Here is a 17,059-nt window from a genome sequence, read left to right on the forward strand (position 1 = left end):
AACGTATATCACTTCAAATATATTGAGCGAAAGAGAAACTTCGATCATGCTACGCAAGTCATGAAATAAAAGTAAAGCACCAATAAATCACGTGACCGGTACGCCGTGTGTTAGCTGGGAAGGGTTAGGTTATGATGTTCATTCTGTGCTAGGCAAGGCAAGTTTTTGTACAGCACATTTCATACACAGTGGCAATTCAAAGTGCTTTACACAGAAATGGAATTAAAATATTCAGAAGTGAATAAAATAAAATATATATATATAATAAGAATAAAATTAAAATAAAAACGATACAGGTATAAAAGAATGAAAATAGTAAAACAATGCAAAGATGAAACAGGGTTCATTTGAAGCATAAAATAAAGTGCAAGCAGTTTGGACGAAGCACAGCTCATTCAGTAAATTTCACACTTGGTTCGATTGCCTGGACTGAACCCAGGTTCGACTGCTCCCCCTAACCCTGCCCCTGCCCCTGGCCCTGCCCCTGCCCCTGCCCCTGCTGGACTGTGTTCATATTATATTATTGGGACTGAACCCGGGTTCGACTGCTCCCCCTCCCCCTGCCCCTGCCCCTGCCCCTGCCCATCCCCCTGCCCCTGGCCCTGCTGGACTGTGTTCATATTATATTATTGGGACTGAACCCGGGTTCGACTGCTCCCCCTGCCCCTCCCCCTGCCCCTGCCCCTGCCCCTGCCCCTGCTGGACTGTGTTCATATTATATTATTGGGACTGAACCCGGGTTCGACTGCTCCCCCTCCCCCTGCCCCTCCCCCTCCCCCTGCCCCTCCCCCTCCCCCTGCCCCTGCCCCCACTGGACTGTGTTCATATTATATTATTGGGACTGAACCCGGGTTCGACTGCTCCCCCTCCCCCTGCCCCTGCCCCTCCCCCTCCCCCTGCCCCTGCCCCCACTGGACTGTGTTCATATTATATTATTGGGACTGAACCCGGGTTCGACTGCTCCCCCTGCCCCTGCCCCTGCCCCTACTGGACTGTGTTCATATTATATTATTGGGACTGAACCCGGGTTCGACTGCTCCCCCTCCCCCTGCCCCTGCCCCCACTGGACTGTGTTCATATTATATTATTGGGACTGAACCCGGGTTCGACTGCTCCCCCTGCCCCTGCCCCTGCCCCTCCCCCTGCCCCTACTGGACTGTGTTCATATTATATTATTGGGACTGAACCCGGGTTCGACTGCTCCCCCTCCCCCTGCCCCTGCCCCCACTGGACTGTGTTCATATTATATTATTGGGACTGAACCCGGGTTCGACTGCTCCCCCTGCCCCTGCCCCTGCCCCCACTGGACTGTGTTCATATTATATTATTGGGACTGAACCCGGGTTCGACTGCTCCCCCTCCCCCTGCCCCTGCCCCCACTGGACTGTGTTCATATTATATTATTGGGACTGAACCCGGGTTCGACTGCTCCCCCTGCCCCTGCCCCCACTGGACTGTGTTCATATTATATTATTGGGACTGAACCCGGGTTCGACTGCTCCCCCTGCCCCTGCCCCTGCCCCCACTGGACTGTGTTCATATTATATTATTGGGACTGAACCCGGGTTCGACTGCTCCCCCTCCCCCTGCCCCTGCCCCCACTGGACTGTGTTCATATTATATTATTGGGACTGAACCCGGGTTCGACTGCTATCCCTGCCCTTGCCCCTCCCCCTCCCCCTGCCCCTGCCCCTGCCCCTACTGGACTGTGTTCATATTATATTATTGGGTCCGAGCCGGGGTGCGTTTGCGTCATCAAAGCAGCAGCTGTTTACCCGGTTGCTTAGTAACGACGGGGAGCGAGAAGGCGGCAAAATGCATAGCGTTGCTCACCTCACTTTTATATTTTGTTTTTGAACCGTTGGTTTTGTTCCCAAAGCTTCAGTACGTAATGGCACTTGTGTCTATCTGCCACAAATGTACTGCAATGCTCTAAAGATCGCTGAAGACGAGCAGAAATGAGATCTACAGCTCTCTGCTTGCAGTACGTCAGTCGCGCTCGTCAGGAAAATGAGTGAAACGCACACAAACACACATTTTTATCAAATCATACGTCATTAATAGCGGTTCACTTCCGCGATTTAGTACGATTGCGTTCGCATCAGCAGCGAACCGAACGAACCCAGGTGCACACCAAAACTGCTAGTGTGAAAGCCCCCTAAATGCACAGCTGAACAGATGTGGTGAATCTGGATCTGAGAGTGGCTGCTGTTGGAGCACATCTGATCTGTTCAGGAAGCTGGTTCAGCTACGGCTGGCATAAGAGCTAAAAGCAGACTCTCCTTGCTTTGAGTGAACCCTTGGTATTTCTAACTGACTTGATCCTGATGATCTGAGTGATCTGTTGGGTTTGTACTTTATCAGCATATCTGCAGTGTATTGAGGTCCTAGGTCATTGAGTGATTTATATACCAGTAATAATACTTATTTAAGAACACGGGCCCTGGATTAGAGAGTGATGGTGTGATCTGACAGAAGGACAGATCCACTGAAAGACACGCTCATGCCCACACTTCACACGCATCTGACAGGGCAGCTTTTTTTTTAATAATATATTTTCTAAATGTGACTGGAAGCCAGTGTAAAGACCTGAGGACTGGTGTGATATGGTCCTATGTTCTGGTTCTGCTCAGCGTTCTGTATGAGCTGCAGCTGTCTAATGGTGTTTTTGGGAAGGCCGGTGAGAAGACCATTACAATAGTCCACCCTACTGGTGATAAAAGCATGAACGAGTTTCTCTAAGTCTTGCCTGGAAACAAAGCATCTAATTCTTTATATATGTTTGAGATGATAGTAAGCTGATTTAGTTATTGCTTTGACATGACGACTGAAACTCAGGTCTGACTCCAAAATCACACCCAGATTCCTGACTTGATTTTTTGTTATTAGACCGAATTTCATCTTTATTTCCAAATGCAGTGATTTCAGTTTTGTCTTTGTTTAACTGAAGAAAGTTTTGGCTCATCCAGTTGTTAACTTCATCAATGCATTTACATAGAGAGTCAATGGGGCTGTAGTCATTAGGTGATAGGGCTAAGTAGATCTGGGTGTCGTCAGCATAGCTGTGGTCAGCCATTTTGTTATTTTTCATTATTTGGCTCAGTGGCAGCATGTACAGGTTGAATAGGAGTGGAGCAAGAATTGACCCTTGTGGGACTCCGTATGTCATGGATGTCCACTCAGACTTATGGTCACCTATACTCACATAATAACCTCTCCCTTCTAAGTATGACCTGAACCATTTAAGGACCATCCCAGAAAGCCCAACCCAGTTTTCCAGCCTGTCAAGAAGTAAGTTGTGATCGACAACGAATATAATTTATTATCTTTGAGCGCTGTCTCTGTGCTGTGATGCGGTCGGAAACCGGATTGAAAATTGTCATCAAAAGTATCCAATCAGGAGCAGTCAAATGATTCATTAACAGTTAATTTTTCAGTGTATTGAACAGTTCAGTATTGTGTATTTGCCATGGTAACGGTTGTTTCCATAACCCCAAAATGTCACTTTATTTTCACTTTGTTATTTTGTATTTTTAAATTAGTGTGGTGGCTACGTTATTGTGTTACAAAAACTGCTATTTAATAGCTTTAACTTATAGGCCTATTTATTCATCATCAGTATTAGTCATATTCATACACTTTATGTGTCTAAGTAGGCTAGAGGAAAATTACATGTGTGGTCATTCATTTTTGTGGAATAAATTAGCTTGTTTAGTTTTTTTAAACTAGTCTATACTAGTCTACAGTGGAGACATTTATTTCATTTTAGTTTACTCAGGTTTGCTAACTGCTCTAAAGAAAACGTGAAGCCAACGTATAAAGTTGATAAAGTTAATAAGTTAAGTTAAAAGTGAATCTAGTGTTATTATTACTGGTGCCCTGTCATGAACCCTGCCCTAACAGCTCCAAAACCATGATGTGAACTGAACCGTGGCATTGGGGTATCGTTACACCCCCAGTGTTTATGTTCATACGCTAACAGAAATCAGCTGATCATAAAACTGTTGTCAGCGCACAACACTAGAAAAAGAGCCATGTGCAAACCGAGAGGAAATCGATCAACTTTATTAAGAAACAAGATAAAAATAATAGGCACACAACACTCCCAAACTGTGGTCAGTCTAGGGATGGTTTAAACACCGTATGAATGACACACACACACACACACACACACACAGGTCTACTGTAACACACTCCCAAACTGTCAGAGCAATATCAATAAAATATACTGCACATTTGATCCAAACACCTGGGCAGAAAGGAAGAGAAGGAAGGAAAAAGTAAAAGTGTATTAGAAGATCTGTTTTCAGTTGTAAAATCAAGTGATATTCTGGCTACAGAGGAAAGGAAGCATTTATGAATGAGCCTCCTCTCACGCACTCGGCTCATATTGTATTGTGCATAATTTCGATAATTCCCACTCACACAGACAGCGCACACTTCTGATCTATATTCAATGAACAAAATTATAAACGCAACACTTTTGTTTTTGCCCCCATTTTTCATGAGCTGAACTCAAAGATCTAAGAGTTTTTCTATGCACAAAACACCTATTTCTCTCAAATATTGTTCGCAAATCTGCCTAAATGTGTGTTAGTGAGCACTTCTCCTTTGCCGAGATAATCCATCACCTCACAGGTGTGGCGTATCCAGATGCTCATTAGACAGCAGGATTATTGCCCAGGTGTGCCTGAGGCTGGACACAATAAAAGGCCACTCTAAAGTGTGCAGTTTTATCACCGCTCAATGCCACAGATGGCACAGGTTTGAGGGAGCGTGCGATTGGCCAGCTGACCTCAGGAGTGACCACCAGAGCTGTTGCCCGTGAACTGAATGCTCATTTCTCTACCATGAGCCGTCTCCAGAGGCGTTTCAGAGGATGTGGCAGTACATCCGACCGGCCTCACCACCGCAGATCACGTGTTCCCACACCAGCCCAGGACCTCCACATCCAGCGGCTTCACCTCCAGGATCGTCTGAGAGCATCCGCCCGGACAGCTGCTGCAACAATCGGTCTGCATAACCAAAGGACTTCTGCTCAAACGGTCAGAACCGTCTCAGGGAAGCTCATCTGATGCTCGTCGTCCTCATCGGGGTCTCGACCGGACTGCAGTTCGTCATCCTAACCGACTCCAGTGGGCAAATGCTCATCCGATGGCGTCTGGCCCTTTGGAGAGGTGTTCTCTTCACGGATGAATCCTGGTTTTCCCTGTACTGGGCAGATGGCAGGCAGCGTGTGTGGCGTCCTGTGGGTGAGCGGTTTGTGGATCGAGTGGACCATGGTGGCTGTGGGTTATGGTATGGGCAGGCTAACACAGGAGCATTTTATTGATGGCATGTTGAATGCACAGAGATACCGTGACGAGATCCTGAGGCCATCATGACCATCACCTCATGTTCAGCGTGATAATGCACGGCACAATTCCTGGAAGCTGAAGACATCCCAGTTCCTGCATGGCCAGCACACTCACCGGACACGTCACCCATTGAGTATGTTTAGGACGCTCTGGATCGGCGTATATGACAGCGTCTTCCAGTTCCTGCCAATATCCAGCAGCTTCACAGCCATTGAAGAGGAGTGGACCAACCACAGGCCACAATCAGCACCTGATCAGCTCTATGAGGAGGAGATGTGCTGCACTGCAGGGGGCAACTGGTGGTCGCACCAAGTACTGACTGGTTTTCAGCCTTTTATTGTGTCCAGCCTCAGGCACACCTGTCCAATAATCCTGCTGTCTAATCAACATCTGGATACGCCACACCTGTGAGGTGATGGATTATCTCAGCAAAGGAGAAGTGCTCACTAACACACATTTAGGCAGATTTGTGAACAATATTCAAGAGAAAAAGGCCTTTTGTGTACATAGAAAAAGTCTTAGATCTTTGAGTTCAGCTCATGAAAAATGGGGCAAAAACAAAAGTGTTGCGTTTATAATTTTGTTCAGTATAACTGACACACACAAGTCTCAAACAGCTCGAGTCGCAAGTACCAAAATGAGCAGCTCACTGCGCTTAAATGCTCAAATACACACAAAATGGAGTCTGAGTGCCTGTCTTGGCGAGTAGTTAAACAGAATCAGTGATTATAATGGGTTATATGATCTATTGTTGCGTCGCATCCCACCGCTCGCGTCCGGTGTAGACACGGTGTGTGAGAATATGCATGCAGATTCAGAACTCAGTCCGTGAGCGTGCACTAAACAACAGTGACGACTCAAAACGCCTCTGATTGGACACTGCGTTCATAAGCTCAACAGAAACGTGTGTGATTGGTTATAATGCTCCACGCTGCAAACCCGTATGAAAAGAAATGTGACGTAACATGAGCAAATCTACTGTAAACCGCAATCGATATATATTTAATCATGACAGCCGTAAGGGACATTTTTTGCCCCCTTAACTGAATTTGGGGGCATTTTTGTTTCTTTTTGCCATCTCGCTAGTTTTCTCTCTGATTAGTGTTCTGATAAACTTCATGTGTTGGTGAGATGATGGGTGTGTGTGAGGTAGGGACACATTTGAGCCGGTTTATTATCTGAAGAGCTCTATTTATGTGCTGATCAATGTTTGTGTGTGATTAGATGACATCTGTTTTATATAAAGTGATTGTGTCTCCTCAGGGTTTATTCTACTCTTATGTCTATCTTAAGCTCGTCTACAGCATGTTTGAGCTGAAAGCGTATCTCAGTGCCATTGTCCGGTCTCAAGATGCACACCAGTAATGTGTTTTTATCTGAGGCACGTTTATAAAAGCTTCTTAAATGTCCTGATTGATCTAAGGCCTAATCCTGGCTTAATCTGAGCCCTGTCTGCGAAACCAGGCCTAGAAGTACCAGCTTCAAGATTTTGGTTACATGGACTTTCAATAGAAGCAAAAATCTCTTGGGTTTCATTAAAAATATCATGTATTGTGTGTTGAGGATGAAGGAGAGTCGTATACAAGACATAGGAGAGCGTAAAGGACACATTAACCCTTTAAAGCGGAGCACTGCGGTTAATGATGCAGAAGCACAAGCACACTGTGACTACTGTACAACACATGATGGCAGAGTTTCTGAACAAAAATATCCTTTCAGCATCAATGCAGATCTCTACTGCACCCTCTCCTGACCATAACTAACATGAGCCTTCACCAGCCGGTTCTGATGATGTGGTGGAGACATCCAGCGATTATCTACACCAGCCAGCGATCATCTACACCAGCCATCATCTACACCGGCCATCATCTACACCGGCCATCATCTACACCGGCCATCATCTACACCGGCCATCATCTACACCGGCCATCATCTACACCAGCCATCATCTACACCAGCCAGCGATCATCTACACCGGCCGTCATCTACACCGGCCATCATCTACACCGGCCATCATCTACACCGGCCATCATCTACACCGGCCGTCATCTACACCGGCCGTCATCTACACCGGCCGTCATCTACACCAGCCGTCATCTACACCGGCCATCATCTACACCGGCCATCATCTACACCGGCCATCATCTACACCGGCCATCATCTACACCGGCCATCATCTACACCGGCCATCATCTACACCGGCCGTCATCTACACCGGCCATCATCTACACCGGCCGTCATCTACACCGGCCGTCATCTACACCGGCCGTCATCTACATCGGCCGTCATCTACACCAGCCATCATCTACACCGGCCATCATCTACACCAGCCATCATCTACACCAGCCATCATCTACACCAGCCATCATCTACACCAGCCATCATCTACACCAGCCATCATCTACACCAGCCAGCGATCATCTACACCAGCCAGCGATCATCTACACCAGCCAGCGATCATCTACACCAGCCAGCGATCATCTACACCAGCCAGCGATCATCTACACCGGCCATCATCTACACCGGCCATCATCTACACCGGCCATCATCTACACCGGCCATCATCTACACCGGCCATCATCTACACCGGCCATCATCTACACCGGCCATCATCTACACCGGCCATCATCTACACCGGCCATCATCTACACCGGCCATCATCTACACCGGCCATCATCTACACCGGCCATCATCTACACCGGCCATCATCTACACCGGCCATCATCTACACCGGCCATCATCTACACCGGCCATCATCTACACCAGCCATCATCTACACCAGCCATCATCTACACCAGCCAGCGATCATCTACACCAGCCAGCGATCATCTACACCGGCCATCATCTACACCAGCCATCATCTACACCAGCCATCATCTACACCGGCCATCATCTACACCAGCCATCATCTACACCGGCCATCATCTACACCGGCCATCATCTACACCAGCCATCATCTACACCGGCCATCATCTACACCGGCCATCATCTACACCGGCCATCATCTACACCAGCCATCATCTACACCGGCCATCATCTACACCAGCCAGCGATCATCTACACCAGCCATCATCTACACCAGCCATCATCTACACCGGCCATCATCTACACCAGCCAGCGATCATCTACACCAGCCATCATCTACACCAGCCATCATCTACACCAGCCATCATCTACACCAGCCATCATCTACACCAGCCATCATCTACACCAGCTATCATCTACACCGGCCATCATCTACACCGGCCATCATCTACACCGGCCATCATCTACACCAGCCATCATCTACACCAGCCATCATCTACACCGGCCATCATCTACACCGGCCATCATCTACACCGGCCATCATCTACACCGGCCATCATCTACACCGGCCATCATCTACACCAGCCATCATCTACACCAGCCATCATCTACACCGACCGTCATCTACACCGGCCGTCATCTACACCGGCCGTCATCTACACCGGCCGTCATCTACACCAGCCAGCGATCATCTACACCAGCCATCATCTACACCAGCCATCATCTACACCAGCCATCATCTACACCGGCCATCATCTACACCAGCCATCATCTACACCAGCTATCATCTACACCGGCCATCATCTACACCAGCCATCATCTACACCGGCCATCATCTACACCAGCCATCATCTACACCGGCCATCATCTACACCGGCCATCATCTACACCGGCCATCATCTACACCAGCCATCATCTACACCGGCCATCATCTACACCAGCCATCATCTACACCAGCCATCATCTACACCGACCGTCATCTACACCGGCCGTCATCTACACCGGCCGTCATCTACACCGGCCGTCATCTACACCTTCTACACATCATCTACACATCATCTACACATCATCTACACCTTCATCTACACCGGCCGTCATCTACACCGGCCGTCATCTACACCGGACGGCCATCATCTACACCGGCCGTCATCTACACCAGCCATCATCTACACCGGCCATCATCTACACCGGCCATCATCTACACCGGCTATCATCTACACCGGCCATCATCTACACCGGCCATCATCTACACCGGCCATCATCTACACCGGCCGTCATCTACACCAGCCATCATCTACACCGGCCGTCATCTACACCGGCCGTCATCTACACCGGCCATCATCTACACCGGCCATCATCTACACCGGCCATCATCTACACCGGCCGTCGTCTACACCGGCCGTCGTCTACACCGGCCGTCGTCTACACCGGCCGTCGTCTACACCGGCCGTCGTCTACACCGGCCGTCGTCTACACCGGCCGTCATCTACACCGGCCGTCATCTACACCGGCCGTCATCTACCGTCATCTACACCGGCCGTCATCTACACCGGCCATCATCTACACCGGCCATCATCTACACCAGCCATCATCTACACCAGCCGGCCATCATCTACACCAGCCGGCCATCATCTACACCAGCCGGCCATCATCTACACCAGCCGGCCATCATCTACACCAGCCATCATCTACACCAGCCGGCCATCATCTAAACCAGCCGGCCATCATCTACACCAGCCGGCCATCATCTACACCGGCCGTCATCTACACCGGCCGTCATCTACACCGGCCGTCATCTACACCGGCCGTCATCTACACCGGCCGTCATCTACACCGGCCGTCATCTACACCGGCCGTCATCTACACCGGCCGTCATCTACACCGGCCGTCATCTACACCGGCCGTCATCTACACCGGCCGTCATCTACACCGGCCGTCATCTACACCGGCCATCATCTACACCGGCCATCATCTACACCAGCCAGCGATCATCTACACCGGCCATCATCTACACCAGCCATCATCTACACCAGCCATCATCTACACCGGCCATCATCTACACCAGCCAGCGATCATCTACACCGGCCATCATCTACACCAGCCAGCCATCATCTACACCGGCCGTCATCTTGGTCATGATTTGACCAAGATGGCGGCGCGAGTAGATCGCGAGGCTCAGCGTCTCTCCAGATTCTGCAATTTTGCGGTATTTTTCTTGTTCATCTCGGGTCTGTTCGTACAGAACAGTTGTGCTTTTACATCGTACACCCGCTGTGAGCTTTTGGATATTGGTTTGCGAATTTCCGACAGTTTTATGGACAATCTTCAACTCCTTCCTGAGATCGCTAGGACGCCCGAGGCGATGCGCTCTGCCCGGCCGGGCGGAAGTGCTAGAAGGCGGCGCTGTGATCGTAAACAAAGACGGGGTAAGCGTGGAGGTCTAAGAGCTAAGCTAAGGCTAACTCCTTACCGGCTCTCTTTACCCAGCATTTTCCTTGCCAATGTACGATCGCTAGTGAACAAAATGGAGGAGATTCGACTCAGCATTACACACAGTAAGAAACTTTTGAACTGTAACGTCCTAATCTTCACTGAAACCTGGTTAAACAGCGGAATACCGGACACCGCTATTGAGCTAGCGGGACGCCACACACTCCGGGCGGATAGAACATCAGATGGCTCCGGTAAGACAAGAGGTGGTGGATTGTGCATTTATATTAACAAAGCTTGGTGCACAAACTCTGCTATTGTTGGGAGTCATTGTTCAGCTAACCTGGAGTTTCTCATGGTTAAATGTAGACCGTTTTATCTACCGCGGGAGTTCACCTCCACTATTATCACTGCAGCCTATATTCCCCCGGATGCTGATGCCAAGCTTGCTATGAAAGAACTTCACGCAGCCATCAGTAAACAACAGACTAATCACCCGGAAGCTGCGTTTATTGTTGCAGGTGACTTTAATCATTCAAACCTAAAGTCAGTGCTACCCAAGTTTCACCAGCATGTTTCCTGCTGAAGTCACGCAATACTGCCTTCAAATCAGGTGATGCACAAGCCTACAGTACGTCCAGGGCAAACCTGAAGAGGGGCATCAAAAAGGCCAAGCACTGCTACAAGCTAAAGATAGAGGGTCACTTTTCCAACTCTGACCCTCGACGCATGTGGCAGGGCATCCAGGCCATCAGTGACTACAAACCCCCCCACTCCACCCCCGCAGCCACTGATGTCAACTTCCTGAACGAGCTAAATTACTTTTATGCTCGTTTTGAAAGAGACAACAGAGAAACTGCCACCAAGCTCAAACCCTCAGCTGACCACCCACCAATCACACTCTCCTCCATAGATGTCTGCAAGGCACTGAGCCGGATCAGCGCACACAAGGCTGCTGGACCAGACAACATCCCTGGACGTGTGCTCAGGGCATGTGCGGAGCAGCTCGCTGGGGTTTTTACAGACATTTTCAACCTGTCTCTTGCCCAAGCAGCTGTACCGACATGCTTTAAACGCACTTCCATTGTGCCAGTGCCGAAACACTCTAACCCGAGGTGCCCTAATGACTACCGCCCTGTAGCACTCACACCCATCGTTATGAAGTGCTTTGAGCGGCTGGTCCTGGAACACCTAAAAGACTCTATACCATCCACATTGGACTCACACCAGTTTGCCTACCGCAGCAATAGGAGCACAGAGGATGCCGTTTCCATGGCACTGCACTCTGTGCTCACCCATCTGGACCATAAGAACACGTATGCACGCATGCTGTTTGTTGACTTCAGCTCAGCATTCAACACTGTCATCCCATCCAAGTTAATAGCTAAACTTGGAGACCTGGGCATCAACACTTCAATGTGTAACTGGATTTTGGACTTCCTAACTGACAGACCCCAGAATGTTCGTTCAGGATTCACCTGCTCCACATCCATCACACTCAACACTGGTGTACCACAGGGCTGTGTGCTAAGCCCGTTTCTCTACTCCCTCTTCACCGCCGACTGCAAGCCTGTGTATGGATCTAATTCTATCGTCAAGTTTGCGGACGACACTACGGTGATCGGGCTCATCAGCAACAACGATGAGACTGCCTACAGGGAAGAGATCCAGCACCTGGCCACATGGTGCGCTGATAATAACCTGCTCCTCAACACCACCAAAACGAAGGAGCTCATCGTGGACTTCAGGAAGGAGTCAAGAGGCACACACGACACCATCCACATCAATGGAATGGCTGTTGAACGTGTCTCCAGTTTCAAGTTCCTGGGGATCCACATCTCGGCGGACATGTCGTGGACGACCAACACCTCCAGCCTGGTCAAGAAGGCTCACCAGCGCCTCTTCTTCCTGAGGACACTGAGGAAGAATCAGCTCTCCTCGGCTATCCTGGTGAACTTCTACCACTGCGCAATAGAAAGCATCCTGACCAACTGTGTGGCAGTGTGGTATGGGAGCTGCTCTGTTGCGGAGCGCAAGGCACTGCAGCGGGTGGTGAAAACTGCCCAGCGCATCACAGGGACTCCACTGCCTGCCATCGAACACATCCAGAGGAAACGCTGTCTGCATCGAGCTCGCAGCATCCTCAAGGACTCCTCTCACCCAGCCCACAGACTGTTTTCTCTCCTGCCCTCCGGCGGGCGTTTCAGGATCCACCGGACCAGGACCAGCAGACTTAAGAACAGTTTTTTCCCCAGAGCTGTCTCTTTACTGAACTCAAACCCCCGTTGATCCACTTCCCTCATAAACTGATAACTCTCCTACCTCACATCTTCCTTCACTTTGTTATTTGCACTACCGACTGTTTATCACAGTAACAACTGTTTACATATGCATCTTACACTGCCATATCTTAACTGGATTATGCTCATTTGCACTGCTGACTGTATTTATAGTACCAATGTTTACATTTGCATTTTTGCACTGTACTTCTAAATGTAATATGCAACCACTTTCCACTGCACTTTACACTTTTTTTTCCGGATAGCTCTGTCCATAATTTATTGCACTACCCTAATCCACTGCTATTCCTCATATTAGCCTAACATATTATTGTATACCTCTATCTGTAAAATTCTGTTTATAGTAATAGCCATCTGTATATTGTATTCATAGTACATATTCACCTGTAAATTCTGTTTATAGTAATAGCCATCTGTATATTTATTCACTGTACATATTCACCTGTAAATTCAGTTCTGTTTATAGTAATAACGTCTCTCTATTTATACATATTTATACATATTCAGTACATATCCATGTCCTGCACTTACGCATCCATTGTATATCCTGCACTTGCTGCTATTGCACTTCTGGTTAGACCTAAACTGCATTTCGTTGCCTTGTACTTGTACTTGTGTAATGACAATAAAGTTGAATCTAATCTAATCTAATCTAATCTACACCGACCGTCATCTACACCGGCCGTCATCTACACCGGCCATCATCTACACCAGCCAGCGATCATCTACACCGGCCATCATCTACACCAGCCATCATCTACACCAGCCATCATCTACACCGGCCATCATCTACACCAGCCAGCGATCATCTACACCGGCCATCATCTACACCAGCCAGCCATCATCTACACCGGCCGTCATCTACACCGACCGTCATCTACACCGGCCGTCATCTACACCGGCCGTCATCTACACCGGCCGTCATCTACACCGGCCGTCATCTACACCGGCCGTCATCTACACCTTCTACACATCATCTACACATCATCTACACATCATCTACACCGGCCGTCATCTACACCGGACGGCCATCATCTACACCGGCCGTCATCTACACCGGCCATCATCTACACCGGCTATCATCTACACCGGCCATCATCTACACCGGCCATCATCTACACCGGCCATCATCTACACCGGCCATCATCTACACCGGCCATCATCTACACCGGCCATCATCTACACCGGCCGTCATCTACACCGGCCATCATCTACACCGGCCATCATCTACACCGGCCATCATCTACACCGGCCATCATCTACACCGGCCATCATCTACACCGGCCATCATCTACACCGGCCGTCATCTACACCGGCCATCATCTACACCAGCCATCATCTACACCGGCCATCATCTACACCGGCCATCATCTACACCAGCCATCATCTACACCGGCCATCATCTACACCAGCCATCATCTACACCAGCCATCATCTACACCAGCCGGCCATCATCTACACCAGCCGGCCATCATCTACACCGCCCGTCATCTACACCGCCCGTCATCTACACCGCCCGTCATCTACACTGCCCGTCATCTACACCACCCGTCATCTATAGTTATTCAGCTTTAAAAACTCAATCTAATAAAGAGGCAGAACAGTGATGCTAACAGTCATGGCTGGAGTAAGAGCAGTTCTTCCATCACTCAGTATGAGTACAGTAATAGTGCAGGACTTACTCATATCTGTGAAACTGCTGCTTTAAGGAGAGTTTATGATCATATCTGTGTGAAACTGCTGCTTTAAAGAGAGTTTATAATCATATCTGTGTGAAACTGCTGCTTTAAAGAGAGTTTATAATCATATCTGTGTGAAACTGCTGCTTTAAAGAGAGTTTATAATCATATCTGTGTGAAACTGCTGCTTTAAAGGGAGTTTATAATCAATGTCATGTTTGTCGCATTGAGTGCGTCTGCGCATGCGCGGCGGATCACACCCATCAGCAGGGCTGAATCTCTCTCCGAGGAGAAAACTCGTCTTTGACATGCATTATTGCACTCGTGTAAAACACTGATCGAGCAGATCTGAAGGTGCTGTAAAGCGCAAAGTGAAAACTGTAAGAATCAGCCCAGACCAACCTTGTACACTTGTCCGTAGGTGCCATTGCCGACCACTTCCACCAGCTCGAAAATGCCCGCAGGGTCCTGAAATCACACAAAGCCCACCACACGGGTTAGTACGGGAAACTGTGTGAAGATTACACGTGTGAGTGTGTGTCGTGGGTCCGCTGGGCTCGGAATGAGGCGCTCCTTCACACACACACACACACACACACGCACGCACGCGCGCGCGCCGCGAACAAAGGCAACACTGTAACAATGAGCATTAGAGTACCGATACACATCAAACACACCCGATCCGCGCGGAAACTGAAGCCCGGTGGAGGATGTGTGTGTGAGAGAGTGTGTGAGACGGGCACTCACGCGCAGGGACGCGAGGTCTATGTCCACCAGGCTCTTCGCGGGCGAGTCGTTCGCCATCTTTCACTCGATTCTTCCGAGAAACCGAGGCTGTGTGTGTCCCGTGCGCGTTAACCGTGTGTCCGCTCGACGCCGCTGATCATCGCTGATATCGCGGGATAATCCTGAGCGAGCGCGGCCCTGCAGCTCCGCGCTATTGTTCGCCGTGACGGTGACGATGATGATGATGGCGGAGATGATGAAGCGGAGTCTGGGTCAGTCCATGGCGGAGTGGGCAGAGACACGGAGGGTGGGTGGAGACTCCGACATCCAGTCAAGAAAAACACATTTATGCAAGTCATTTATATACACACACACGTTACTGATTCTTCACATAACGCGCTATATTAGTTTTTATTTATTACATTACACAATACATACACTGATATATTTGTTCTAAGCTAATGAGCCATTTCCTAAATGTATTCACTTCAAAACTTAAAGGGATAGTTCACCCAAAAATGATCCTCTCCTCAGCTCCTCCTCTGTGTGTGTGACATCTCTCAGACGAACACAATCAGAGTTATATTAATAATGCCCTGGCTCTTCAGCTTTATAATGGCAGTGAATGAGTCCATAAAAGTACATCCATCCATCATCCATCATAAAAGTGCATCTATCCATCATCCATCATAAAAGTGCATCTATCCATCATTAAAGTGCATCCATCCATCATCCATCATAAAAGTGCATCTATCCATCATTAAAGTGCATCCATCCATCATCCATCATAAAAGTGCATCCATCCATCATCCATCATAAAAGTGCATCTATCCATCATTAAAGTGCATCCATCCATCATCCATCATAAAAGTGCATCTATCCATCATTAAAGTGCATCCATCCATCATCCATCATAAAAGTGCATCTATCCATCATTAAAGTGCATCCATCCATCATCCATCATAAAAGTGCATCCATCCATCATAAAAGTGCATCTATCCATCATAAAAGTGCATCTATCCATCATAAAAGTGCATCTATCCATCATAAAAGTGCATCTATCCATCATCCCTCATAAAAGTGCATCTATCCATCATCCGTCATAAAAGTGCATCTATCCATCATCCATCATAAAAGTGCATCTATCCATCATTAAAGTGCATCTATCCATCATCCATCATAAAAGTGCATCCATCCATCATCCATCATAAAAGTGCATCTATCCATCATTAAAGTGCATCTATCCATCATCCATCATAAAAGTGCATCTATCCATCATCCATCATAAAAGTGCATCTATCCATCATTAAAGTGCATCTATCCATCATCCATCATAAAAGTGCATCCATCCATCATCCATCATAAAAGTGCATCTATCCATCATTAAAGTGCATCTATCCATCATCCATCATAAAAGTGCATCTATCCATCATAAAAGTGCATCTATCCATCATAAAAGTGCATCTATCCATCATAAAAGTGCATCTATCCATCATCCCTCATAAAAGTGCATCTATCCATCATCCGTCATAAAAGTGCATCTATCCATCATCCATCATAAAAGTGCATCTATCCATCATAAAAGTGCATCTATCCATCATTAAAGTGCATCTATCCATCATCCATCATAAAAGTGCATCTATCCATCATCCATCATAAAAGTGCATCTATCCATCATCCATCATAAAAGTCCATCCATCCATCATCCATCATAAAAGTGCATCTATCCATCATCCATCATAAAAGTGCATCTATCCATCAT

The 17,059-nt window shown here is 48.1% G+C and overlaps 1 protein-coding gene across 2 annotated transcripts in view; it reads right to left on the reverse strand.

The window, feature by feature from the left end:
* Positions 1–15,849, reverse strand: part of LOC307129691 (mitogen-activated protein kinase kinase kinase kinase 4-like) — an 82,683-nt gene extending 66,834 nt beyond the window's left edge. The window contains exons 1-2 of one of the 2 annotated variants that reach the window (XM_079822325.1): positions 15,319–15,849; positions 14,974–15,039 (exon numbers count right to left, since the gene is read on the reverse strand). In XM_079822325.1, coding sequence (XP_079678451.1) covers positions 14,974–15,039; positions 15,319–15,375 — 123 coding nt within the window. In that variant the 5' untranslated portion in view covers positions 15,376–15,849. The remainder of the gene's footprint in view (positions 1–14,973; positions 15,040–15,318) is intronic. The other variant, XM_079822326.1, reaches the window with a different exon arrangement.
* Between the last annotated feature and the right edge of the window lie 1,210 nt (positions 15,850–17,059).

The sequence above is a fragment of the Gobio gobio genome (genome assembly GCF_949357685.1).
Source record: "Gobio gobio genome assembly, chromosome: 7".
In the NCBI taxonomy this organism is placed as follows: domain Eukaryota; kingdom Metazoa; phylum Chordata; class Actinopteri; order Cypriniformes; family Gobionidae; genus Gobio; species Gobio gobio.